The 27722-nt window shown below is 36.5% G+C and overlaps 4 protein-coding genes across 7 annotated transcripts; 3 read left to right on the top strand and 1 right to left on the bottom strand.

Moving 5' to 3' along the window:
* The first annotated feature begins 1266 nt into the window (after positions 1-1266).
* Positions 1267-7745, top strand: LOC106350729 (pentatricopeptide repeat-containing protein At1g12300, mitochondrial-like). Its single transcript, XM_048742733.1, has one exon. It carries the CDS (start codon positions 4623-4625, stop codon positions 6501-6503), a length of 1881 nt encoding a protein of 626 aa, XP_048598690.1. The 5' UTR covers positions 1267-4622; the 3' UTR covers positions 6504-7745.
* Positions 7746-8208: 463 nt separating this feature from the next.
* Positions 8209-19841, top strand: LOC106348817 (TSET complex member tstB). 3 transcript variants are annotated; one of them, XM_048742735.1, is made up of 27 exons: positions 8209-8308; positions 10316-10612; positions 10675-10734; positions 10809-10901; positions 11045-11264; positions 11404-11510; positions 11761-11823; positions 12259-12359; positions 12509-12603; positions 12720-12740; positions 12971-13069; positions 13159-13279; positions 13362-13490; positions 13627-13817; positions 14618-14889; positions 15284-15385; positions 15654-15830; positions 15907-16095; positions 16652-16893; positions 16982-17128; positions 17503-17731; positions 18214-18342; positions 18449-18577; positions 18966-19019; positions 19118-19300; positions 19437-19496; positions 19597-19841. In XM_048742735.1, the coding sequence occupies exons 1-27, from the start codon at positions 8303-8305 to the stop codon at positions 19669-19671; spliced, it is 3591 nt and encodes a 1196-aa protein (XP_048598692.1). In that variant the 5' UTR covers positions 8209-8302; the 3' UTR covers positions 19672-19841. The 3 variants fall into 3 exon arrangements, with proteins under 3 accessions (XP_048598692.1, XP_048598691.1, XP_048598693.1); XM_048742734.1 differs by lacking the exon at positions 8209-8308 and adding an exon at positions 10086-10234; XM_048742736.1 differs by lacking the exon at positions 8209-8308 and adding an exon at positions 10086-10234 and having other exon boundaries at positions 12974-13069.
* Positions 19842-23363: 3522 nt separating this feature from the next.
* Positions 23364-24928, top strand: LOC106352222 (arp2/3 complex-activating protein rickA-like). The gene is made up of 2 exons (XM_013791887.3): positions 23364-24682; positions 24753-24928. The coding sequence occupies exons 1-2, from the start codon at positions 23813-23815 to the stop codon at positions 24843-24845; spliced, it is 963 nt and encodes a 320-aa protein (XP_013647341.2). The 5' UTR covers positions 23364-23812; the 3' UTR covers positions 24846-24928.
* Positions 24929-25262: 334 nt separating this feature from the next.
* On the bottom strand, positions 25263-27238 carry LOC106348816 (cysteine and histidine-rich domain-containing protein RAR1-like). 2 transcript variants are annotated; one of them, XM_013788630.3, is made up of 7 exons: positions 27064-27238; positions 26828-26987; positions 26364-26366; positions 26168-26250; positions 25924-26087; positions 25604-25842; positions 25263-25520 (listed from the first exon to the last, which is right to left on the bottom strand). In XM_013788630.3, the coding sequence occupies exons 2-7, from the start codon at positions 26930-26932 to the stop codon at positions 25419-25421; spliced, it is 696 nt and encodes a 231-aa protein (XP_013644084.2). In that variant the 5' UTR covers positions 26933-26987; positions 27064-27238; the 3' UTR covers positions 25263-25418. The 2 variants fall into 2 exon arrangements, with proteins under 2 accessions (XP_013644084.2, XP_048598694.1); XM_048742737.1 differs by lacking the exon at positions 27064-27238 and having other exon boundaries at positions 26828-27053.
* Between the last annotated feature and the right edge of the window lie 484 nt (positions 27239-27722).

Here is a 27722-nt window from a genome sequence, read left to right on the forward strand (position 1 = left end):
TGGAATTCTTCTATTTTTTTTTCAAAATAATAATTTTTTTTAACAAATATTAAAAAGATATGGAAGAGATATTGTGTAGATATATTAAAAATATATTAGGTACATTCTCTAACGATATTTAAAAAAAATAAAAAAAAATTAGAAATTGAGAAATATTAAAAAGGGACAATTTGGTAAATTTATATATACATAAGTGTATTTTTTAAAAAAATTAAACAATGGTGTAGTTTTCAAATTATAATCTTATTAGAGTGCATTTCTCCAAATTTTCCCTAAAATCTACATTGATTTATTTGTGTGTTTATATTAACTTTACTATTATAGAATTAGATGGTTTAGAGTTGAGAGCTGGGATATGGTTTTTGGAATGTAAAATTTAGGATTCTAATAAATATATAAATAAATACATAAATTTTTTTTATTTTTTCAAAAATAGTTTCAAAAATACTTTTTGAATTTCAAAAAGAAATTTTGAAAACAAAATTTGAAAAAAAAATTGAAATTTTTTTTCACAAAAATATAATAAAAAAATCGATTTTGAAAAACTATAATTCAAAAACATAAAAATTATTTTTATTTATTTAAATAATTATATATTATATATATAGAGAGTAATGGTATAAGAATTTTTTGCCTCTTAATGAAGAAAATATTTTTGAAAATATTTCTTTAGTTATGATAAACATAAATAATGACACCAACAAAGTAGTAAACATGAAAATTCTCCTATTTTCTGATTATTTCATTAAACATACAAAATGTTAGTTTATTAAGATACATTTTAAAAAGAAAAATACCATAGGATAACCCTACAATTTTTTTTAATCACAAATATAGTAGACAAGAGTTAAAATGATGAAAATAAATTTTATCGAAGAGGTAAAAGTCACTGATATCTTTATGACACTATGATAAACTAGACATTTGTGAGGGTTTTTCGGTGTTGAGGGTTTATGAAGAAGTGGAGATTTGACGAAAATAAGCGAGACAGTTACGAGGGTTTCTCGGTCGTCCGAATTCAAAAGGTGAAGATTTGTCGAGCTTGACTTCAGTCCACGTCTGATGTGCCTTGATATTGACATGAGTTAAACAAGGCAAAACACAAGGGAAATCGGTTCATGATCAATAAAAGCCCAATCCGTTTCAGCTCGAGTGATGAAGTCATTATAACGACATGTGAGTCAATGTCTTCCTCAGCCAGCAACCTGAAAACAAAGAATCAATCTGCTAGAGAGAGAGAGAGAGAGAGAGAGAGAGAGAGAGAGAGAGAGAGAGAGAGAGAGAGAGAGAGAGAGAGAGAGAGAGAGAGTTATCTCAGTGAAGCTTGCGAAGGAGTCTTTTCAGCCGCTTCATCAAGGAGAATACGATTGACGGTAGTGTGATTGTGTATCTATGTGAAGATAGCAAGCATGAATAGGAGATTGTGCCGATACTCTAATATTGATTCCTAAAGCTGGTAAATCTTGATATTTTTGATCTCTTGTTGTAGGTACGAAAGCTAGATCAACCGAATGGTCGAAGAAGCTTAAAACAAATCGACCAAAGAGATGATCGGCTGGGCAATATGAATGGAATCTGACTTTTAAACCTTAAACAAATGGAAAACGAATGAGATGCTAATGATAATAAGAATAAAAAAGGATAAATGAACAAAGGATAGGATGGATCATGCTGCTGGTCATGTGACATTCTCAGCTTGATCAGTTGATGATCGAAGTGGATCGAGATGGTGCTTTGCTTGCTGGTTATGTAACTCTATCAAGCTTAGCTAATGGGTGGGATGGACGTGATGGATTGATAGACAACACATAGATCTATGGAAGAGATCTTTAATAAGTCAGATTGCTATGAAGCTGTTTCTCACAACACTATAAAGAAAACCCATAGTTTTAAGAAAACTAGAAAACTGGATATTTCATAAATTTTCAAAGATGGGTGTTTTACAAAGATGAAAGGCGATGTGCATATGTTTCATAATTTCAGGGGATAGATGTTGTGCTCGTAAAATCTGTGGCTCGGCCAGAGTTTCACCAAACCGCCCACACCAGCCATTTAGAATGTACCATCAATAGATGTTCAGTCCAAAGAGCATATATCGACAACCATAACGAATTTTTCAATAAACCCAATTTTCCAAGCACGACAACTCATCAAAGAATCCCTGAGACTTGGAATCACCAGAAAAGCTTCACGGATCAGGAAATTAAGGATTTACAAACTGTAAGTTTTCCAGCCCATCTATATGTGATATCAGTTTTTAGAAGTGAATTCAGGCCCAACCAAGGAACAACCTTAATTAAACTCAATTATGAACTTCAATAGAGATCTCTTATCGATCCAGGAATCCAAGAGTAAGGAGAAAATACCAAGGGGAATTTAAGATGCAATTAATTTTTTAAAACCAACCGACATTGTTTATGAAAAGTCTTCCACCAATTCAATTAGGTTCAGACCAAAACTTTCTATGGAAGTCATGAGATTATTGAGACCAACCAGAAGACAAGGCAGACATCATTATCTACACCTGCATTCAAAATAAAATTATTGGAATCAAAGTTTTGATGGCTCCATGGAATATAGCTGTTAGGCTTGATTTTCTCTTGAAACAGAAGGAAACTTGTGGATCCTTTGTATCAGAACAGCTTCTAGATATAACCACGGCCAAGAAGCCTCCTTGATGTTCTTCTCTGCTTGCTTGATGAAGAATATGGCCGTTGGTCTTGGGCAAGAATTTGTAGAAACTCTTTTAAGTGTATAGTGTCAACGTGGCTGAATATGGAAAGTTGATGTGTACGTAATACGGTAACTTATTTTAATAAAAAAATATATTATCAGAGCCAGGTTTCGATCCTGGGACCTGTGGGTTATGGGCCCACCACGCTTCCGCTGCGCCACTCTGATTCTTGCATTTTATTTTGTATTATATTTGTAGATTAACCAAACTTAACCTTCCTTATGTCTTGTCATTGCTGATGGGCTTTGTTATTTCAGCAGGTCTTACCAATTGATCAATAATTTAACTTCTCTTTTTGTAATTGTTAGCTATACGAATAGAGATTTTTACTAGAATAGCATAAAAAAATTGTTATATAACTAGAATAGCATAGAAAAGTTGTAAATTACTATAATATTTTTAACCCCTAGTAAATTACATTAAAGACGCTTGCTTAGTTTTTTTTAATTGAGATTAGTTTTAATTAACAAATCCATATCACTAAAATTGTAATCCATGTCATAAAAATTGTAATCAAAAGAGAGGGAGAGGGAAAGACAATCAATCTACATTTTAATTCAAACACCACAACTTCCTTCAATCATCATTTACCCTAACCGAACATTGTTATTTATCGTCCTTTGTCCGATATCGTCAGTTTGAACCTGTCTTATCCGATATTGTCTTCATCGTCTTCTTCCCCGAAATTGTATTCTCCGCAATATTCTTCTCCGAAATTGTCTTATTTTTTGGAAGTAAAGACCAAGAAGAAGATAGAAAACAGATGTTAAGCTTATTAGTTTTTGCAAGTAAAAAATGAAAATAACTTTTGCAAGCAAAAGAAGAAGACCGAAGAAAACATACCTTAAAAGCTTTTAGGTTTTGAAAGTGTGTGATCCACACTAACTAGGGTCATATTTTTTCTTTTTTTTTTACGACAAAAGGCTATAACGAAACTAAGTAGATTTCTGATCCAAGAGCCACCTTGGAGGAATCGAATCAACATAAACCATAGCAGCAAGCTGATTTCTAGCACCTCATGCCAGCTTGTCTGCCATTGTATTTTGTGCCTTCGGAATATGCTGAATAGTGAAGGGATAAAAAAATTCCTTACATCGTAGAAACTCCTCCATGTGTGTAGTGAACGCCGGCCATTCTGTTGGTGTAGACACCATTTTCACCAGTTGAGAGCAGTCAGTTGCAAACACCACTTATTAAATAAAATTTAATGCTTCAGATGTTGTATAATAATTAGTTAAAATTTTGAATAATTTTTAAAAAATAGGAACAAGAAAAATTACAAAAATCTTTGACCAGCACAAAATTAGGTGGACTAAATTTGGCACACCAAGTTTTCAAAAATCACTATTTTATTTTTTTAGACAGAAAAGTCAATTAAATATTTAAATCAACTTCTATTACATGGGCAATTTAAGTTTAAGTTTAAGTTTTGATTTAGCAATTTTACGAATGATCTAAGTCAAAATGTTATCTCAACTACAATACATGTTAAATCAAACTTAAAATAAAAAAAGTAAATTTAATGCATGATTGGTAACATTTTTGAGTTACGATCATAAATGAAACTTAATCGAGTCTACTACCACATGTCACCAAATCAAAATCAAAGCCTTAATTATGTAAAGAGACGCATAAAAATAACTAAAACAGACCAACATCGAGTCAAAACCTGAACCGAACACAATTATCTCGCTTTCAATCTTGTGTTAATTAATACTTCCGACAAAATTCTCGTTTATTCCGGCTTGTTTCAAACCGGTAGAATGAAATTGAATCGGTTTGGTCGATAATTTACGCTTTTGTCTGTGTCCCTAAATGGGTTTGGAGGGTTTTCAGAGGTACAGACAGTGGGGGCTTGAGCTGGGGAAAAGGAACGATTCAAGTAGTGATGATTCGGAGTGCCAAAGCTATGAGATTTGCTCCGCCTCTTATCCTGAGAACTTCTTTATTCCAAAGCCCATACGAGTTCGTGTTATACTTCTGCGAACGAGACTTTTCTGGTCTCAGCAGAGATAGAAATGGCTCTTACAGAGAGATGTTGAGAAGTGGGCTCGTTGATATCAAGAAGGATGATGCTATTTCTCTCTTCCAATCTATGATTCGGTCTCGTCCTCTTCCTACGGTCATAGACTTCACTAGATTGTTTAGTGCAGTGGCCAAAACAAAACGGTACGATCTCGTGCTAGGTCTCGTCAAGCAAATGGAACTGAATGGGATTTCGTGTGATCTTTACACGCTGAGTATTGTCATCAATTGCTTCTGCAGGTGTCGTGAACTCGGTTTTGCTTTTTCTGTTTTTGGAAAGATGTTAAAACTTGGGTATGAGCCTGACACGATCACTTTCTCAACTCTGATAAACGGTTTATGTCTCGAGGGTCGCGTCTCCCAAGCTGTGGAGTTAGTTGATCGTATGGTAGAAACAAAGGTTACTCCAGATCTCATCATACTCAACACTTTGATCAATGGACTTTGTCTCCAAGGTAAATTGTCTGAAGCAATGGCTTTGATAGATCGAATGATGGATAACGGATGTCGACCCAATGAAGTTTCTTATGGTCCTATTCTAAACAGAATATGTAAGTCAGGGAACACTGCCTTGGCCTTGGATCTGTTCAGAAAGATGGAAGATAGAAAGATCAAGCCTCAACTAGTCCAATACAGTATTATTATCGATAGTCTTTGCAAAGACGGCAGCCTCGAAGAAGCACTCAGCCTTTTCAATGAAATGGAAACCAAAGATATCAAAGCAGATGTCACTACCTACAACTCTCTCATAGGAGGCTTCTGTAATGCCCGTAGATGGGATGATGGTGCACAGTTGCTGAGTGATATGATTACAAGGGGAATCACCCCGAATGTCATCACTTTCAGTGCTTTGATTGATAGTTTCGTGAAAGAGGGAAAGCTTAAAGAAGCTAAAGAACTGTACAATGAGATGATCGCAAGAGGCATAGATCCTGATACCATTACATATAATTCTTTGATATATGGGCTGTGCAACGAAAAACGCTTAGATGAAGCCAACCAGATGATTGAGCTTATGGTTAGAAAGGGATGCGATCCGAGTATCGTGACTTATAGTATCCTTATAAACGGATACTGTAAGGCGAAACGGGTTGATGATGGTATGAGACTATTCCGCAAAATGCCTCTGAGAGCCGATACAGTCACTTATAATACTCTCGTCCAAGGCTTTTGTCAATCAGGAAAACTTAATGTCGCCAAAGAACTATTCCAAGAGATGGTCTCTATTGGTGTGCCACCCAGTGTTATGACTTACGGTATATTGCTCGATGGGTTGTGTGACAATGGAGAACTAGACAAGGCACTAGAAATACTTGATCAAATGCACAAGTGTAAGATGGAACTTGATATTGGTATATATAATATCATCATTCACGGGATGTGCAATGCAAGTATGGTCGACGATGCTTGGGATCTGTTTTGTAGCCTCTCCCTCAACAAAGGAGTGAAGCCTGATGTCAAAACATACACTATAATGATTGGAGGATTATGCAAGAAAGGCTCGCTCTCTGAAGCGGGCATGTTGTTTAGGAAAATGGGGGAGGATGGGATTGCGCCTAATGATTGTACGTACAACACACTAATCCGAGCTCATCTCAGAGGCAGTGACATAAGCACTTCAGTTGAACTCATTGAAGAAATGAAGAGGTGGGGCTTCTCTGCAGATGCTTCCACCATAAATATTGTTATGGATATGTTATCGAGTGGTAGATTGGACAGAAGCTTTCTAGACATGCTTTCTTGAATGCTTCATCTCACTATGAGGCAGTGCCTTTGGTGTTTACGAGTTAATTGGGTTTTTTAGTTGAAACCAGTTTTTTGTTGCGTAAAAGTACAACTGGAGTTTGTCAAGGGTTCATTGTGGGTTCTCTGGTTTTGTCAGAGATATCATAGGCATTGCTTTGCTCTGTTTATAGTTTACCAAAGGCTTCTTGGCTTAGGAAAGGTTTGGAAGAATTGTCAAGTTACTATTAACCACAACTGAGCCAAACTTGCGAGATTAGTGACTCCTTGAAAGTTTAAGAATCTTCTTTAAGCAAGTTCTTCTTTACTTAAGCTCCATCTTTTCATTTGGCTATTTTCATCTGTATACTTTGCTTACCTTGCAACGTTCTGAACCAATCTGTACATTTTTTTTGGAGATTGGCTTCCTGGTACATGTGTGTGCACTGTGCGTTGAAATGAAGTTTACATGACTGTCTAAATGCCCTTCTCTTAGGTAGACTTGAAACATAACAGTAAGAAATATGTGTTGTGTTTAGCTGCAATGAGCATTGATATGATGAATGTTATTGTCTTGTCCATGACATGTATTATTTTCTTCTCGAATGTTGTTGGTGTTGAAGAAACTTTTCTCTGCTGATTCATTTCAGGTTTCTTGCTAAGTTATATGTTAGTGGCTTGATGTTGCAGAACGATTGTGTAAAGACCGGTTTTTGGCAGTTTACTGAGATGTAACTAAACCCAGTTTTTAATTATATAAACAAAAACAAAAGTCTGATTGGTTGTTAGATGACCACACCATTAATCTCAATGATGTTCCCATGAAGAATATTAATCACTTGAACTGGTTTGACCCAAAAAAAAGTTCACTTGTACTGGTTTTGTATTTCTTAAAAAAATGGAACATGGTTTGGATAGTTGATTAGCTAATCACTTTCAGTTATACTAGATCTTTGTCTGTGTTACGTCCAGATTATGTATTAAAAAACTTTTCTTCAATGATTTCATTCGCTTTTTATTTAAATAGAGTTCTACATAATTTGAAATCAATAAACCGAAAATGTCCACAACATTAAAAGATAGAAGTAGTTTTTTTCAAATGTTAGAAAAAAGAGAGAGTTTTTTATATATATTATATTGTGTCTTGTTAAATTTAAGTTATGCTCTGCTCTTTTGTGTGTGTGTGTTTATGAAGCTGCTGATAACATCAATGGTTATGGGTTGAAAGAAAATCTTGTCCTTGTTGGTACAATGAATGATACCTGAGTACGTCCCAAAATGATAGTCAGATTATAATAATAGTTTTGTAGACTAATTTTTATATGTGCTAATTTATGGACATTTACTAATTTATAAACACATAAGTTGAGAAACAAATTAGCAAAAGTGAGAAATTGAAGGAATAATTAGTCGTTTTTTCATATAAATTTCAGTATTTTGATTCACTTCCTATTTTATTATGACTGATAGAGAAATTTCAATTTTGTCCAAAAAAGATTTGAAATTAAAGAATATTAGTACCTGACCTGACCATGGATTATTTACCCACAAAGAATAATTAATGTCCAAGGGCTCTAGCCTCTAGGTATTGGCTCCATAAGATAGTTTATCCAAAACGACGACGTTGTGTACTAATCTCGATTTATAAACTTTAACAGTTATTGTAAATTACAAAAAACTCCAACATTTATATCTTATTTTTGCAACCGCGCTTGATTCGAAGATCGTCGTGAAACTAGTCCAAAAGTAGTGTGTGCGCATCAAACGATCTCTCTCCATCATCGCCCGTCACTGAAATCATCATCCGATCCGCCACCAGCTATGGCAGTAAGAATCGCTGGATCTTCTAAGATTCGAATCCAAAGGTCACAAACACTGCAACAAAAGCAGAGAAGAGCATCAGCCAGGAGGAAGATCCTTCCAATACTAGCGACGCTTGGCCATCCAATTCACTCCACATAGAAGGAAATATTGGGAAAAGAAACTGCTCCACAAAGGAATCCATTGGGTAATGAAATTCCTCCATAACCCGATTCACTGGGATAAGCGTATTAACGAGTTTTCCTTCAATCTGCCACCAAGAAAGATAACACGAAATCACAGCACCAAGGGCTGGACTGAATACACTAAGGAGACTGCATACTGCAGTAGAAGATCGCACAAAGGCGACCTGAGAGCCATCAACAGGCATAGAGGTAGAACCAAATGAAACAAAGTTCATTGGAACATTGTAATCTAAGTCCATAACCGACAAATCTGGTGCTACATACACAACAAACCTCTCAGACCATTCTACAAGAGAGCAAACTGAGATTGAGGAGAGGAGACAAACCAGAATGAACGGGAGAGTAAGCGAACCAACACAAGTGAGAGAAGAACAATGACGTCTCCAAACAACAAGTCGGCTAAAAATCACACTGCATACTGCAGGATATAAACCCTTAGAACCAAATATTGTGCCATCAACGAACACAAGGGAGACAACACCATCACTAGCCAGATTTGGAATGTTGAAAGATACTTGAGAAAGGGTGAATGGTGTGTCAAAGAGCCGATGAATGACGAGACTTAAGGAAGCGTCGGGAGGGTCCGGTGGTTCCGGCGGGGAGAGAGATTCAAACGGCACAGTAGCAGACGACCACGGCGGCGGATCTGGAGGAAGACGGAGTCGCAACGGAGGAGGCGGTAGATGGAGTGGCGATGGAGGAGACGCAGTCACCACCAGAGCCATGGGAGAGGAGAGCTGCTTTATAGGGTTGGAGACTGTAGAACTGGGATGAAACTGAAGAGATCCATGGAAGCGGCTACACGGTGGTGGGTCGGGAGGAGGCCTGAAGCGCGACGGGGCAGGAGCAGTCCTCATCAGGAGCATGGCAGAGGAGAAGATCTGCTTCAGGAGGAGGAAGGCTGAACGGCGGAGTTGAAGCGGATGAGATCCATCAAAGCGGCGTGCATAGGGACCTGGGCCTGAGAGGTTTTACCTAGTGAATAACAGTCTTTATAATAATATATTGTTGTCTTGTTAAATTTAAGTTATGCTCTGCTCTTTTGTGTGTGTGTTTATATTGATTCTGAGTAATTTAATTTGATTCATTTGGTTTTTTATGAAGCTGCTGATAACATCAATGGGTATGGGTTGAAAGAAAATCTTGTCCTTGTTGGTAATGCAATGAATGATACCGAGTACGTCCCAAAATGATACAGTCAGATTATAAAAATAGTTTTGTAGACTAATTTTTATATGTGCTAATTTATGAGAAATGGACATTTACTAATTTATAAACACATAAGTTGAGAAACAAATTAGCAAAAGTGAGAAGTTGAAGGAATAATTAGTCGTTTTTCAATTAAATTTCAGTATTTTGATTCACCTTCCTATTTTATTATGACTGATAGAGAAATTTCAATTTTGTCCAAAAAAGATTTGAAATTAAAGAATATTAGTACCTGACCTGACCATGGATTATTTACCCACAAAGAATAATTAATGTCCAAGGGCTCTAGCCTCTAGGTATTCGCTCTATAAGATAGTTTATCCAAAACGACGACGTTGTGTACTAATCTCGATTTATAAACTTTAACAGTTATTGTAAATTACAAAAAACTCCAACATTTATATCTTATTTTTGCAACCGCGCTTGATTCGAAGATCGTCGTGAAACTAGTCCAAAAGTAGTGTGTGCGCATCAAACGATCTCTCTCCATCATCGCCCGTCACTGAAATCATCATCCGATCCGCCACCAGCTATGGCAGTAAGAATCGCTGGATCTTCTAAGATTCGAATCCAAGCTACCTTGATTCAATTTCCTTTAAATTTTTTTTTATTGTAACAGGAGGCGTCTGGTAAGACGCTGATGGATCTGATCTCGGCGGACCCAACCCCGGTTCCTGCAAAATCATCATCTTCTTCTGCCTCCGCCTCAGCCTCCTCCACGCCGTCTCCCGCAGCGGCATCGGCGGGTTCGCATGTGAACCAACCAATGTCGACGAAGACGACGCTGGGGGAGAAGAAATCGAAGAGAGCGACACTGATGCAGATCCAGAACGACACTATATCTGTAGCCAAAGCTGCACTCAATCCTGTTAAGGCTAATATCATGATGCCCCAAAGGCAGAGACAGAAAAAGAAGGTATTTGATTTGATTGAATAGTTAAGTGTTTTTTTTTTTAATGTTGGAAATGAATTTCACAGCCAGTTTCATATACCCAACTTGCAAGGAGCATTCACGAACTAGCTGCCACCTTGGATCAGGTTAACCTCCTTCTTCTTACTCTCTTCTTCCGTGTGTGAAGATATTATCTCAATGTTTCTTCTCTTATGAACAGAAAAGTTCCCAGAAACAGCTTGTGAATCACGTGTTCCCTAAGCTTGCTGTTTACAACTCCGTTGATCCTTCTCTCGCCCCATCTCTTCTTATGGTATGTGGCGCCGTTTGCTTTTTTTTTTTTTGATACTTCTTTAGCTCGAACTACTTACGTTTTGCAAACTATCTGTCCTATAGAAGCATCAGGTTTTTAGCATTCTTTGTTTTCTTTCTCTTGTTGCGTGATTGATACAACAGCTTAATCAGCAATGTGAAGACCGGAATGTGCTACGCTATGTCTATTATTACTTAGCTAGAATTTTGTCCGATACGGGCATGAGTCCAGGAGGTGGTATCCCCACTCCTAACTGGGATGCTCTAGCAGATATTGATGCTGGTGGTGGAGTCACACGAGCTGATGTTGTTCCTCGGATAGTTAACCAGCTCACCTCCGAAGCTTCTAATTCCGAAACTGAATGTGAGTGTCCTCAACTTTGCTCTGCTATTCAATCATTTGATGGTTATGGATGTAACACATATATAGATATTAACAGCTCCCACATCATGTGATGCGACTGGAGATGAATTCTAACCTTGGCGATTTTTTTTTTCTTTAGTTCATGCTCGACGACTGCAAGCTTTAAAAGCTCTGACATATTCACCGTCTGGAAATTCTGAGCTTCTGTCTAAATTGTATGAGATTGTATTTGGCCTGCTTGATAAGGTTTGTCTTACTACCAGTTTCTCTCTGTTTTTCAACAAGATGGTTTGCTTATTTTCCATAAGTCGTAGCTTAGTTCCTTTTTACTAGGTGAAAAATTGATGACTTTAATCTTAGCGGCTTTCTTATAATATATAATTTATATTTATACTATTGCATTCTGATTGATTTTCTCATCTGTAAAGTGGCTCAGTCTAAGGCTTATGTCCCAGTTAGATGCAGAAGCACTGATTATGTTCCATGTCGCTTTCAGGTTGCTGATGTTCCGAATAAACGAAAGAAAGGGGTCTTTGGGACAAAAGGAGGTGATAAGGAGGTATTTTTCTCTACTCTTGGGTTCCTCCAGTAAAAGGCTTAGGGTTTTAACAAGTCCTGTTTCCTGCATTTTATAGTTTCCTTTTCATGCTACTATGCTTGCTCTCTGCCGTGCTTTGGGGTATAAACTTGTCAAAGTTCTTGTCGATAGCTACTACGCAATAGGCAGTGTAGCATAGTTACTCTTTGGTTATTTGACACCGTACATCTGAGAGATTCTGGCTGTAAGCTGTCTGCTTTCAAGTCCTTAGTTAAATGTCATTTTAATTGAAGAAACACTTCTTACAAAACATTACAACTATATCCCTGTATCACATTATCCATAAGCCATAAGAATAATGGTAGTTCTCTCCGATGGGCATATGCCTTATGTATTGCAAAAGTTTAACATCTATTCTTTGTTATTAACTTGAGCGTTCTGTCTCCTTTGTGCTAGTCGATTATTCGGAGTAACTTGCAATATGCTGCTATGAGTGCACTAAGAAGACTTCCTCTTGATCCAGGAAATCCACTTTTTCTGCACCGTGCAGCCCAGGGGTAAGATTTTTATTTTTGTTCTTTCTATTGAAGTGATAAAAAGTGATGGAGTTAATAGTTTAGGTGGTTTTTCATCTTTTCACTAGATAATTTGTTGTTTTTTCTCCTAATTATCCAGCAGATTGAAAACTTATCCACTCTATTTGCAGTGTTTCGTTTGCTGATCCTGTTGCGGTGAGGCATTCACTGGAAATTTTATCTGAGTTAGCCGCAAGAGACCCCTATTCAGTTGCAATGACATTAGGTAAATAACTTATTGAGTCAATTCCGCCTTAAATTACATTTGCCATTCCATGTCTGTGTAGGCACATAATTGTTTGTCATTCAAATTTTGATTCGCCTCTTGATCTTTTGCTGCAGAAAAGCTTGCGTCTCCAGCAGGTATGCTTTCCAAGCCTAGTCTCTTAGCGTTAATTTGTTCTTTCGTGATTTTATGTTCACTTGTTCTGATTATAAAGAAGTCTCTAAAACACGAGTTCCAAATGTATTCTGAGAATTGTTTACTTATGAGACCGTACTCTTAATTCTAACACAAGCCAACTCCCTTTTAATCATACAATAATGTTATAGCATTTGGGTTAGTTGATATACCTTTCTTCTTTGGACCAAAGTAGGGGCTTTGCAAGATATCCTACATTTGAATGATGTGCTTGCTAGGGTTGCCCTGGCTAGGTTGTGTCACAGTATATCCCGAGCTCGAGCGTTAGATGGTAAGCATATCAAGCTCTTTCTCTCACTACTGCATGTTCCTTTTAGCTGTTATTTACAAGTTAGTACTTTCCTTTCCATTTTCTTACAGAGAGGCCTGATATAAGATCCCACTTCAACTCAATTCTTTATCAGCTACTACTAGATCCAAGCGAAAGGGTATGCTATGAGGCGATTTTGTGCATTCTGGGAAAATACGATAACACAGAAAGGCATGGGTTCTGTGACTTTGCTTTCTCTTTATTCATTCTTTTAATAGGTTTTGAGTGACCAACATTTTATTGCATCATTTAGGACGGATGAGCGTGCTAGTGGGTGGTACCGCTTGACCAGGGAGATCCTGAAGTTACCAGAAGCGCCATCCAAGGATAAATCCAATAAAACCAAGCGCCCACAGCCCCTTATTAAGCTTGTAATGAGAAGGTAGTCTTAGCTTGTTGGAAGACTGTGTTTAGAATTGTTGATCTTGTTGAATTCCTTCCTTCGCTAGAATGTCTCTTTGAATGGAATGACTGTGTTTCCTGTTAAAAAACTCCGCTAATTGATCCTCTCCTTTCAGGTTAGAGAGCTCATTTCGCAGTTTCTCAAGACCAGTGCTCCATGCAGCAGCAAGGGTTGTGCAAGAAATGGGAAAGAGCAGGGCTGCAGCGTTTGCTATGGGATTACAGGACATTGATGAATCGGTTCATGTAAATGCATTTTCTGACGTTCTGGATGATGCTGAGACCAATGACAGTTCTCACCCAGAAGGTACATTGTCAATACCTCTTTAACTTCAGCATCAAATCACGTGTAGTAAAATCATGTTTTGTTACGAACATAATTACAAAAACTGTTATATAGCTGGCAGAACTGGAACTACAAAGCCCTGAAGATTGTGATAGAAGATGTAAATTTACTTTTATTTCTACCAACCTCTCTGTATAAACCATTCCCCAGTTCTGACATATTATAGACTAAAAGAGCCTAACCTACTTAAACCATGGTTACTTGAGAGTATCACAGTAAATCCTAGTTACTCTATAATACTTAGATAGTGATTATAAAAATTTCCATCCAAAGTCTAAAATCACTGTTTCGATTAGTTTTGTTTTCATTTAGTTAGGTGTATAACAGATGCTCAAGTATCTTCTAATTTTTTGTGGAGCGTCAAAGTTCATGCAAGCTTTCGCTCATTAAAAATTTTGTTAAATTTTATCGGTTTATTATACTGCTAAAGGTCACCAACGCAACGAGAAAAGAATGTTAAGTCATTGCTCTGATGGTGCACCAATATTATTCTTTGACTGTTTTGCTATACCTCGAATCGTCACATAACTGTAATGAAGTCATATGATGGTTTAGCTGTCTTATCGTCAGACCTAAACAAAGTAACATGTTTTTCCTATCACATTGATTTTCCTTACCTAATTGTCTATATATGCCGGGTATCTTTTCATCTTTTGAGTTGTTACATTTTCTATATCAGTTTGTATTTACCTTTTTTCACTCTCTCTGGTTACATGTATACCCTTATTTTTGTACCATTTTAATTGGTTGGAATTCTGCAGGAATACGGAGAACATCATCTATATCCGCAGGGCCCGGTCGCAATGAGACAATTGCAAGTTTGTTGGCTTCATTAATGGAAGTGGTTCGAACAACAGTTGCATGCGAGTGCGTGTACGTCCGGGGAATGGTTGTCAAAGCATTGATATGGATGCAAAGTCCGCATGAATCACTGGATGAATTGAAATCAATCATTGCCTCAGAGCTTTCTGATCCTGCTTGGCCCGCAGCGCTTGTTAATGATGTTTTGCTTACTTTGCATGCTCGATTTAAGGTAAGTATGATTTTTTTTTTTTGCAATGGGGACTTGGAAAATTGGCATGATCTGATGAAGAAAATACCTGAAACCCTATTAGAACATTCATGATGTACAAGTAGTATGCCTTATCTCTATTTCTATCTGCGTTTTTGGGAAAAATTGACACAAGCTGTAGTTGGATTATGCCATATTTGTGAAACTGAAGGCAAACTTAAACAAACTTGGTTGGGAAATGTGAACTGTCTTCTTCTTCTTCTCTATTTCTATCTGCGTTTTTGGGAAAAATTGACACAAGCTGTAGTTGGAGTATGCCATATTTGTGAAACTGAAGGCAAACTTAAACAAACTTGGTTGGGAAATGTGAACTGTCTTCTTCTGTCTAGTTGACTTTATTTAATATTTTTCATAGGCAACTCCAGATATGGCTGTTATTCTTCTCGAAATTGCCAGAATATTTGCCACCAAAGTTCCAGGGAAAATTGACGCTGATGTCTTACAACTGCTCTGGAAGGTACTCTCTTCTTGCTAATATAATTTTAAAGCTACTATAATTTACTTAAATCTGTTGGCTACTATAATCTTCCTGTATCAAAATTTCTGTGTGTTGGGAATTTTTGAGATCTTGAAACTTGTATGCTTGTTAATATCTGGCAGCTATAGTTTGGATAAAAAAACTCACTGTATGTATAACTAACGCTCAAATTATTGTGGGATATTATGACTAATTATTACCTCAAGTAGTTTATTGTGATATTATTTACTAATTGATCAACTTCTAGACATGTCTTATCGGAGCTGGTCCTGATGGTAAACACACAGCTCTGGAAGCAGTCACAATAGTACTCGATTTACCACCTCCACAACCAGGATCCATGTCAGGACTGACATCACTTGATAGGGTGTCTGCATCAGATCCGAAGTCGGCTCTGGCGCTGCAGAAATTGGTGCAAGCTGCAGTAAGCATTCATCAGAAGGGTTTACATGCATGTGGTAAAGTTTCAACACATTAACTTAGAACGAATATTGTGGCAGGTATGGTTCCTTGGAGAAAATGCAAACTACGCTGCTTCAGAATATGCATGGGAATCTGCAACTCCACCAGGCACTGCACTTATGATGTTGGATGCAGATAAAATGGTTGCTGCTGCTAGTTCTCGCAATCCTACGCTAGCTGGTGCATTAACTCGCCTCCAGAGGTGTGCGTTTAGTGGTAGCTGGGAGGTATACTACTATGTTTTGTTGATCATATATTTTGTAAATAGAAGATTTGTATAGATGACTTGATTATCTTGCAATGGTCCGGTCCTTTCCTTTATCTTGTCTAAGAACATTTTGGCTGGTTGATGCAATAGGCCTTTATCTGTCTGGGGCTGATTTGTTTAAATTATTTGATTACACACGAGGGCGGAAACTATATCTTGAGTCTCTTTGCTTATAAGTGGGAATATAGGGACGTGAGCGGATTGAAGTGCTCTACTTAGCTAGCTTTTGGCAGTGTTTTTTTTGTGTCTACCATGACGAATGTGAAACCTGGAGTACTTGTGGTTAACTATAATGATCTCGTTTGCTCTCTCTCTCTCTCTTTTTATTTAAGCTTTACTAACTGTTTAGAGGCCGTAACTGTTATAGAAAATAGCTGATGTGATAGGCTGTGTTACTTCATTACATCTGATATTTGATTTTCTTCCGGCACAATGTTTCTATCAGTGTAGGCTACTAATTTGAGTATTATTTCTAGGATTTCCTGCCTAAATGTTTATGTTTTGTGGATGCACAGGTCCGAATTGTTGCAGTTCAAGCTCTTACTACGATAGCCATTAGATCTGGTGAACCTTTCAGGCTGCAGATATACGAGTTTTTGTACACCTTGGCGGAGGGTGGTGTACAGTCTCAACTTTCTGAAATGCACCTGAGTAATGGGGAGGACCAAGGAGTTAGTGGTACAGGACTTGGAGTTTTAATAACTCCGATGTTAAAAGTTCTGGATGAAATGTATGTAGGACAAGACGAATTAATCAAGTAAGGAAGAAATCTGATCCTTTTCCCTATAATTCATGCATGTAACCTGTATATGACCTTATGGTTGAATGGCGTTTTCCTTGATAAGGGATATACGCAATCACGATAACGCAAACAAAGAATGGAAGGACGAGGAGCTGAAAAAACTCTACGAAACCCATGAAAGACTGCTAGATTTTGTTTCCTTGTTTTGCTATATTCCAAGAGCCAAGTATTTACCCCTGGGTCCAATAAGGTACATTCTGAATTCTGATTCCATTTTATCAATGTGTGACAACCTACCAAGTTCTAGTGCATTATACTTAGATACAGATCTTGCTTAGAACACAGTCAGGAAAACACCAAACTCTTTTTTTTTTTGGCGTTAGCTTTTTATGTCATATGCTTGTCTAGTTTAATAGGTTTTACGGAATTACAAGTATGTGGATGACCTTAATCCTGACATAAAAACAAAGGAATCCTGACAAAATTCAAGAACCATGTTAAATGTATGGTGACCATTGTGTCCCTTTTCCCGGTTCTCTTTATAATATTAGGTGCTTTTCTGTCTCTATTGCAGTTTTATATGAAAACACTGATATGTTCTTTTTTTTCCCCTAATCTATGAAGTGCAAAACTCATTGACACATACCGCACAAAGCACAATATCACGGCATCTTCTGGGTCTACCGATCCAACTGTTCTTGCTACTGGTATTTCGGACTTAATTTATGAGTCCACTCAGCCTGCCCCTACTGCCTCAAACTCCAGTGGTCTAGATGATGATCTGGTGAATGCTTGGGCTGCAAACCTTGGTGATGATGGTCTTCTTGGAAACAACGCCCCAGCAATGAGCAGGGTCAGTTGCCTATCTTTATCTGACTGTTTAAGAAGTAGAATTAGTATGTGCACTGTATATATATTCGTCTTAATGTTAAATGGAGGGGGATATGTAGGACACTATAGTTTGTGATCAGGAAATCAGAAAATAAGAACAGTTCCGGAAATTGCCTATTAGAGTAAAGCCTTGTTTCCAGAGCTTACTAAATCGTTTCACATTACAATCCAATACCATCCCGAACTTGTCTGAATGCAGTCGATACATATGTTTTTAGAACTATGTTTTTAGAACTACTATTGTGGTGAAAACTTTGGGCATTGACTTTCCGATTAGAATCAGATGGCAAATTTTCTTGCATTCACATGAATTGCAGTTAAACATTCATCAAATAATCTAGTCATGTGAAATAAAGATCTTTCAGTACTCATTCGTAAATAATTACATTATAGTTAAACATTTACGGCTCCAAATGAATCTCAGGCCTATATAAAAATTGTCAGGTCAATGAATTTATTGCTGGAGTTGGAACAGATGCACCAGATGTTGATGAGGAGAATGTCTTCTCTAGACCTTCGGTTGGCTATGATGACATGTGGGCTAAGACTCTTTTAGAAAACAACGAACTGGAGGTATAAAGTTAGCTTTATCCATCTTTAGGGCTTTCTTCAAAATGACTGGAAAGATATTTCTTAGGTTTTAATGAAGCTAAAAAATGATTTTCAACTGTATTTACAGGAAGATGATGCGAGATCAGGTTCATCTTCTCCAGACTCTACTGGATCGGTGGAAAGCTCTATATCCTCTCACTTTGGTGGAATGAATTACCCATCCTTATTCAGTTCAAAGCCTTCTTCACAAGCAACTGTAAGTTACAGCCAGTTTCTTCCTTTAATTCCATTCCTTATCACTTAATATGCTATTTGTGACAATCACGGGCCATAGCTTTCGTGTAATTATAGAATGATATTATGTCCTTAAACTCCTAAGTCTGAGTTGCACAGAATATGACTGCGAAATATGTTTCTCATTGACCAAGTATAATCGTCTGTAAAAGTGTTATTACTAAACACTAGTAACTGGAGATATTGATATGCGTGCAAGTAGTGTCTAAGAAGGAAAAGGCATGCTCATAGCTTTTAGCATAAAGAAGTTGAACTGTGTAATGATCATAAGGACTTTTGTATGTGCCTGTATCGGATGCAATGCAGCCATCATCTAATTGTCACTTATATGAATATGCAAATTCAAATAGGCAAAATCGAGTGGAAGCAAATACCAGTCCACATATGAAGGCTATGGTTCCCCTGTAAGCTGATATTCTTTTCTGTTTTCTGTTTTCCCCTGTAAGGATATGTGCTGAAATGGGCTGATGATTCCTAAATTCTCCTTCTTTCCTTTTTTCAGATTAGAGAAGAACCACCACCGCCTTACTCATATTCTGAGTCACAAAGTCGTGAATCGTTTGAGAACCCTATGGCAGGGTCAAGTTCTCGAAGTTACGGATCAGATGATGATGAACCTAGGAAATCTACTGTTACAAGATTCGGAACAGCGCTCTATGACTTCACCGCAGGAGGAGATGATGAGGTAAGCTTTTGCTTCTTCTTTTTTCCGTTCTTCTTTGGGCTTGTTCAATTGTTATCCACTACTTATTGCCTATACAGTAACCTTGTTACTGGAAAAAGTCTGTTATGATTCAAGCGTCACTTGGGTTTTGTTTCAGCTAAACTTGACGGCAGAAGAGGAATTGGAGATAGAATATGAAGTTGATGGCTGGTTTTACGTAAGTTCAGATAGAGAAAAGCACGAGTCTTTCTGAGTAGAGCTTTTTGTTTAGAAAAAACTAAAACTAACTTGGATCAACTTATTGTAAACTGTGACAGGTTAAAAAGAAGCGGCCTGGGAGGGACGGGAAGATGGCTGGACTTGTGCCCGTTCTTTACGTCAACCAATCTTAAATTTTGCTGAAGCCGAGGTTATGAAGGAGAAGGCTTAGATGCTGAGAAAATTCTGGTCCATTATTTCTGTGAGAGGTGTTATTTGTACATGAATGACTGTTATTTGTTGGAGTTTGATATATGTGTATTTGTATCACTTTTGACATTTATAGTTCCAAATGCTTTTGATTTGTGAGCTGTCTCTAAAAAGAACATTATTTTGTCTCACTTCCAGAGCATGGCCTGGGTACAAGCACACCAAAACATGTGCTTTAGGCCCGGCAGCGTCACATAATATTTAGGGCCAATAAGTAAAAAAATCAGTTGGTTCAGATGGTTCCATAATATGATAATAAGTGTTTTGTTTCTGTCTCATCCGAGTTCGATGCTTACTGCTTAGAGAAAGAACACATTACATATGTTTTGTTGACAACCTCTTCTTATACAAGGCCAAGACGGCCCAACAAAAACTAATGATCAAAGGCGTAAGATTATAAAAAGAAATATAGAACACTTATTATGTTTCCATAGTAGGTGTTTTGTTTCTGTTTCATCCGATTTCGATTCTTAAAGACAACATATTACATATGTTTTGTTGACAACTTTTTGCTTATAATGAACAAGGCCAAGACGGTACAACAAAAACTAATGTTCAAAGGCGTAATATTATTATAAAAGGAAAAATATAAGCAGTAGTTAATACTAATGATCAAATGCCAAAAATAGGAAAATATTCAATATGTATAATGATGGTAATTTATTGATCGAATTATAACTATTAGAAATCACAAAAAGGAGATCGGTTTGAGGTATTTTTTATTTTAAATATATATATATATATATCTATACTATTACTTGTTAAGTAAATTTTTGCAACGGAACTCTCACGTTAAAAGTAAGAGCGGTTAATATCGTTTATACCCTTAATGAATAATTATATAAATTAGTCAAAAGATAAAAACGAATTTCAAATCAATCTGATTAAAAAAAGTGATTAAAATTAATAATAATAATAATTATCTAAAATATAAATAATTAAAAACGAATTTCTATTAATACTATTATATTTATATTAGATAATTGACTATAAATAAATATAATAACATTTTCAAAAATAAAAACATGTTTTAAAACATAAGATAATTCTTAGATATATTCTGTTGTTAACTGAAAATAATATTTTATTATAAAATTTATAGTTAGATTTTATAATTAAATGCTAATCAAATAAATATATTTTCTAAAATATATGTGAATGTTTTTAAAATTTAACACAACAATAAGCATATATATTTTTTGATAAAAACAAATGAATATATTTTAATAATATTTTATTTATATGTTATATTTGATAACTGACTATAAGTAAATATAATAAAATTCTAAAAAATAAAATATATTTTTAAAACATAAGACAATTCTTAAATATGTTGTGTTTTTATCTGAAATAATATTTATTACTATAAAATAAAAAGTTTAATTTTTTATCTTTTTAAAAACATAATTAATAATTTCTTATGTTGGTTTTGATTTAATAGTTATAAACAGATAAATATCTATAAGAACACTATGCCCACATGTGCGGGCAAAACACCTAGTAAACTATACATAGAATAACAATTTCAGTTAAAATTCATAAAATTATATCAAGTCTTTTAAAATATAAAAAAAATGCTGAATGTTGTTAATAAAAATATAATAAATTTTGGATTATATTAATTTTCAGAATGGATTTATAAAGGTATTATATTTTTAAGTTTTTGATATTTTCTCAATTAAAATATTATTTAATATTAGTATTTTGTAAAAAAAAATACTTCATCTGTTTCATAATAATACTTGATGTTTTGCATTAGTGCTCAAAGATTAAGAACACTACATTTTTTAAAAAAATGTATTTAAATTTTATAATTTTAAAATCAGTTAACCAATTATTAAAAAGACTGTAAAATCTAATTGGTTGAACAATTTCCAATAAAGTTAAAGTTAACCTTAAAATCTCAAAACTTCATGTAAATTGAAACAAAATAATCCTTCTAAAACATCTTCTATATTGAAACGGAGGAAGTATAAAAGATTAAGGGGCCAAAAGTTTTTTTATTGCTTCTAACTCCATAAACCGGCACTAAGATTTCTGTTTTCATAGTCTTTTTTCTTTATTTTCTAGTATTATAGCTTCATTTAGGTTGAGGATATTTTTCTTTTCCGCCGGCTTTCGTAATACGAGATATTTTCTTGTAATGATTATCGTAGATTGCTCAACGGGTTCTAGAGTAAATTTTTTTGGAAGAAATCTCTTCTAAGACAACAAAGAAAATGATCGATTAATTATCTCGAGAAATTTTAACATGTAAGCAATGAAGGTGACTGCAGTCCGCTATATAATGCAGAAAAGCATTTCCATTGTTAAAAAGCGTGGAACAAGATCATCTGATATCAATGTATTGACAACATCCAACCAAATTTCAGGACCTCATCATTGATTTTTTTGTAATCATATTTGTCAAATCATATTTTGTAACCGGTTAGATTGTTTCTCAAGAGTTTGTTGTAGGTTTCTTGATGCGATGTATCATATCAACTTTTTTTTCATATCAATATCAACTTTTCTGTTACCGTCTTCGATAGATAATATTCAATAAAAGAACTTTCTGTAAATGTAGCTCTGGGGCGGTTCCAGGTAAAAAGGAAGTGTCCACACTGATTTTTTATTTATTTTTAATAATTAATCAAAATTTATTTATATATTCCTAATTTATATACAAATTAAACCTTGTGCCCCATACTAAAAAATGTTCTCGGTCCGCCCCTGACTCTGCTCACTTACTATCTCTGTACAAAAAGATCGCATTGCTTGGAAGAGGTTATTCCCTTCATTAATATTTTATGATTAATATCAATGTGGTTGTTATAATCGCTAAAGTTTGGTGATTTCGAAAGTAGCATTTGCAGGCATGTTGCAAGAATGAGACTAGTGAGATACTTCACTAGAGAATTCGGTAATCGTAAAAAAAAAAACACTCACAGTACGAATATGCGTGCACTCCAAGATAACTTAGACAACAAACTCCTCTAGATTCATAAGATGATAACTCCTCTTCGTTTGATTTGAGTATAGAGAAGAGAGAACACAAGTGAAGTTTTGTGTGGTTTTAGGTGAGAATATGCGTTAGTAATCTGATAATTCAAGAACTAGCAGATTCCAAGCTCAAACACAACTCAAGAACTAGCAGATTATAATAAGCAAGCACTTCCACATTGGTGGGTCAAGAATTTTGATTCAAAATGTTAAGATCAAAAAAGGAAGTTGAATGATAATTACCTGCTTGAGCTTGCCGGTGAGATCAATCATGCTTGCTTGAATCTCTAGAAACGCCTGTGTTACAACTTACATATTTTAAACCTTAAGATATGTAACTATTAGAATCAAATTCGGTAATTACAGTTCTGGTTGCTTCGTCCGCCATATGTGCAGATCCTTCCAACTTAGACTGGTGTCTTTCGTTTCTTTTTAGAGTTGGGTTAAACAAAGCGAAAGTGACGATATTCGTTCGAACCGGGCCGGGTTGTTGTGTTGGAGGGAAAATATCAATTAAACCCTCCAACTATTGACAACTTGACAAAATAACCCCAATTGTTTTTATTTTGTGAAATTAATGGGTTGATGTATATCTTGTCATTAAGAAGTCTTTTGTTTGAATGTATTGTGTTCCGATAATGTGAAATCAAAATCTGGTTGAGTTTGCATTCATATTAAAGCCTCCATATGTTGACAAAACAAGTGTTTTAAGTGGATGTCGAACTAATTAATGAAGATTTATGACAAACCAAATGTTGACTGACAAAAAAAGTCTCTTCGTTTCAACAAAAATGATAAAGAGTTATGGATCATATTTTGAGTTTAATGATTGACACTTATTTAAAAAAAGTTAAATGAAATGTAACTATAAATCTGGTGACACGACACCAAATGGTTTAGGTGGTACTCATGATAACCCAAAAGAAAATAGTTGGCTCTAATCCAACAACGCATGCTTCAAACCAAAGTGGTTTGACTCTTACCAAACACAACATCTCATCACTGACTCGATTAAAACCCATATAGTAGCTTATAAATAAACCCGACCAAACTTAAAAAAATTAGACAAGCAAACGTCCCAAAATGGAACCTCAAGAAACAGAGCCACCACCTCGAAAACAACTTAGACAGCCTCCTTCTGTGCCTTTCGTTTGGGAAGAACGACCTGGCTTCCCAAAGAAGAACTGGCAACCTTCACTAGCCACCTTCGTGCCTTCTCCTCCTCCTCTTCCTCCCCCTATACCAGTCCCGGTTAAGCTGGTCACATCGGTTCCTTTCCGTTGGGAAGAGACCCCTGGTAAACCGGTCCCTTATTCCACAAACGACCCACCTAAGCTTCCACAGCCACCTTCAGAAACCGTCACCACTCCTCATCCGTTACCACCTCCGGTTCCAGTTCCGGTTAAGCTAGTTACATCGGTTCCATTCGACTGGGAAGAAACTCCTGGACAACCGTACCCTTGCTTCGTTGATTTCAACCCACCTGACCCGTTGGATCAACCGCTGCCACCACCTCCCATGTACGGTACTGGTGAGGAGGTTGAAACCAGCAGCGATACTTACGATGACGCAAGCAGCGACTCCTTCAGCTCTGTACCCATATCAGGTGCTACTGCTGCGGATGACAACCTGACATCTCCAGGCTATGAATCTGATGACAGTACGAGCAGTTACATGACAGGAGCTTCCAGCCTCGTGGGAGCTTCCTTCTTGGAAAAGCTTTTTCCACGTCTTCTCCCACAGGAAAAGGCTAAAGCTGCTGATTCTACTGAGGCTTTTCAGGACTCTACTCGTCCATTGCATGAAGAGGTGAAGCTTACGGCAGATTCTGGTAACATGAAGATTGGCTTTCCTGTGAAGATGCCGCAGACGCTCGGGGAGCTGATAATGCTGAGTAGAAAGAGAAGCTATATGAGAAGAGCTGTTGCAATGAGAAAGCACAATCCTTCCATGGTAACTTAAACCTCTCAACTATCTTCTCTAGCATTCTGAAATGTTGACACTTGACTGGATAAACTAGCAGGGATTTACAAAGAATGGAGCTGAGAGGTTCTGCATCAAAATGAAACAAGGACATGAGTGGGAAAAATACCAACCGAGGCTGAAGCTTGTTTAGAAGAAAACTCTTATTTAAACTATGAACTTGTATTTGTACAAACAGATGCGATATTGAACTCCCAAGCTCTTTCTTATGCAAAACGATACACTTCTAATTATTCCAAACTTATAACAAAGAATGTCCATTGACAAAATAACAAAGGCTAAGGCTTACCAACTCCAAAAACTGGTTTGGCCTCAAGATTCAGCAAGAACTCTGATATGTTCCATGATCAACTGGGATGTCTTCAAGCTAAAGCTGTAAAACAAGATCTGAACCAACCTGGTTCTATACAAATAACAAGCTGTTCTTGACATCAACGACATGAGAAAGAAGCCAAGATCTAGCTTGAGGAACAAACACATTGCAGACATTTGGCCTAAATGTTATTGACATCAAGTATTTTTAATTCCCTTTTCGAAAACAACAATCAAAACCTCTTAAAGCATGAAAGCATTTAAAACAAGAGTATAATGAGCATTTTAATCATTACATATTTGTATATCCATCAATGAAATGTTCCAATATCATTCTAATAAGAAATCTGAAAAGATTATAAATACTTCATATTGAAAATCACATGAATAAATATCAGACCGCTTGATCGGCGCTGCTGCTGTGCCAACCTTTACTGCAAGGAGGTATTTCCATGAACTCGTCGAACTCCTTCACATGAACATCGCAGCACTTCCACTGCACGAAGACAAAAGAACATTAATACTCAAAATACAATTACAAAAGCTTAAAGAAAAGAGTGTTTTGTGCAAAAGACGCACCCCTCTGAGTCTGTCGTGGAAGACAGCAGGACCTGGATGATAGCTGCAAGCAGTCTCGTGATTGTCTCTTTCTTTGAATGTTTTGTCACATCCTTTGTTTTTGCAAACTTGCGGTTCATTGATGTCTATAACAACCTTTTTAACTGGAGGTGGTGGTGCTAAGGTCTCAATATCTTCTTCTTGCGCTTGTACTACTGGTGTACTCAGGTCCTGCCTGATCTGTCCTTTGGGTTGGGAGCCTGTGTGGTTTAGGACACAACAGCATTAAACAGAGATTTCTTGCATTCAATAAAAATAGGAGAGAGTGAAGAGACCCCAACCATGGTCAGAGCAGAAGAAGCCTTGGCGGCACCTAGAGCAAGAGTCTTTTAATGTTGCTGCTGCATTGGCAACTGGAGATGAAGTAGGAACCGTGATAGGAGGCTGTCTTGGCGCAGGTTTGGCAAGAACTGGTTTCTCAGTTGTGTGTTTGCCTTTCTTACATCTTCATTGCAAGAACAAACAAAAAAGTGTCAGTATGTATGAAAACATGGGTTATGTGGGATGAGGAAGATAATTATTAACCCAGGGATTTCCAAGAACAAAGTGAAATCATGACTTCTTTGCTTGCAGCAGCTCCACTCTTTCATTCCGTCGTGAAAAAATGGCTACATGTATGAGAGCATGACTTAGCTTTAACTCTCTGAGGAGATGAGTGCCAAACAAGAAAAAAGAAAAGAAAATCAGAACCAATAGAAAATGAAGAGTAAATTTGACTTACTCCCTGCTTGATCAAAAAAACAGTAGACAGAGCCCCCAGCCACACCGGAAAAGAGTGGTAAACAAAAAAAAAAATATGTAAATTAAGATACAATACAATGAAATCTACAAGCACAGATGGCAAAATATAAAAGATGAAGAAGACTTGGTATATATATGCAACAAGGATAGGACCGTGAGAAGTGCATTATATTGTTGTACTGTATCCTTCCAATGGCATGGGTTATAGAGAGTCAAATGAACTCTCCTAAGCTCAACAAGTTGAGTAAATTCTAAAGAGCTAATAAACTTGCAAGCAAAAAGTCTTAAAGCAGTGTGGTCAAGGCTAGAACTGTATGCAATGTAATAAGAAAAAAACAACAACAACAAATTGCATATCATCATGTGGTCAAGACGAAAAGCAATATCAAAGTCAACAGTTTGGAAGAAAGTCAAATCAAGAGAGCGGAAAACGAAGAGTCGTACAGAAGCATGAAACTGGCAAGAACCGTCTGGATTGTCATCATCGGTGAACATGGCGTTGCAGCCTATACGTTGGCACTGAAGCTTAGTTGCTGATCCTACTTCCATTGTGCAATGATCTTTCGTCTGTATTCAAGATGATGATAGGCCTCTCCAGTTCACACTTTAAAGAAAAATGAGAAAGATTCAGATCAATAACCATTGACATCAATTGGATATAGTCAGAGCTCGAGGACTACCTTTGATGAGTGAGTGAGCTACAACTCGAAACCATCATCGGCTTCGGCACACGGATTGGAGAAATGAAAGAGACGACACGATTTAATCATATATCATGGGCCTCGAATTGGGCTTAGGATTTTTGTAATTTTTCGTCTTCCAAACAAGATTGAAGCAAAGGGAAATAGATTACAGACCTATCTCGTGCTCCATTGTATTATATAAGGTGGTTTCTAGCATTACTGCCCAATCATCATTTTTAATCAGTTTGTTTTTTTCTCAACCGAGCTGGAGGTCATTCAACTTCTCAAGATATGTTTTCTGGATTTCAAAATCGAATACTTCCCAAGAGTGCAAAATGGAATTGCTGACTCGCTAGCTAGGAATGCCCGTTCTTTTCATAGATCTTTGTGCTTTATTGGTTGTTTTATTCCGGTCTGGTTACCCAGTCGACCTCAAGTTTGAGTAATAGAATAGCCGTTTGTTGACAAAAAAAATCAGTCTGCTTTTTTTCTAAAGTCGACTATTAACAGAGAACGTTTTATCGACTACTAAACTTGCCAAAGATTACCACAAGACCTCAAATCACCCCTCTTGTGTAATGAAAATTGACATATTCAAAGCTTTAGACTCGGTGCAGTGGTACTCAACTCCTTGAAAGCTATTGGGTTCCCTGAGC

Source organism: Brassica napus, chromosome A10 (assembly GCF_020379485.1).
Source record: "Brassica napus cultivar Da-Ae chromosome A10, Da-Ae, whole genome shotgun sequence".
Classification (NCBI taxonomy): Eukaryota; Viridiplantae; Streptophyta; class Magnoliopsida; order Brassicales; family Brassicaceae; genus Brassica; species Brassica napus.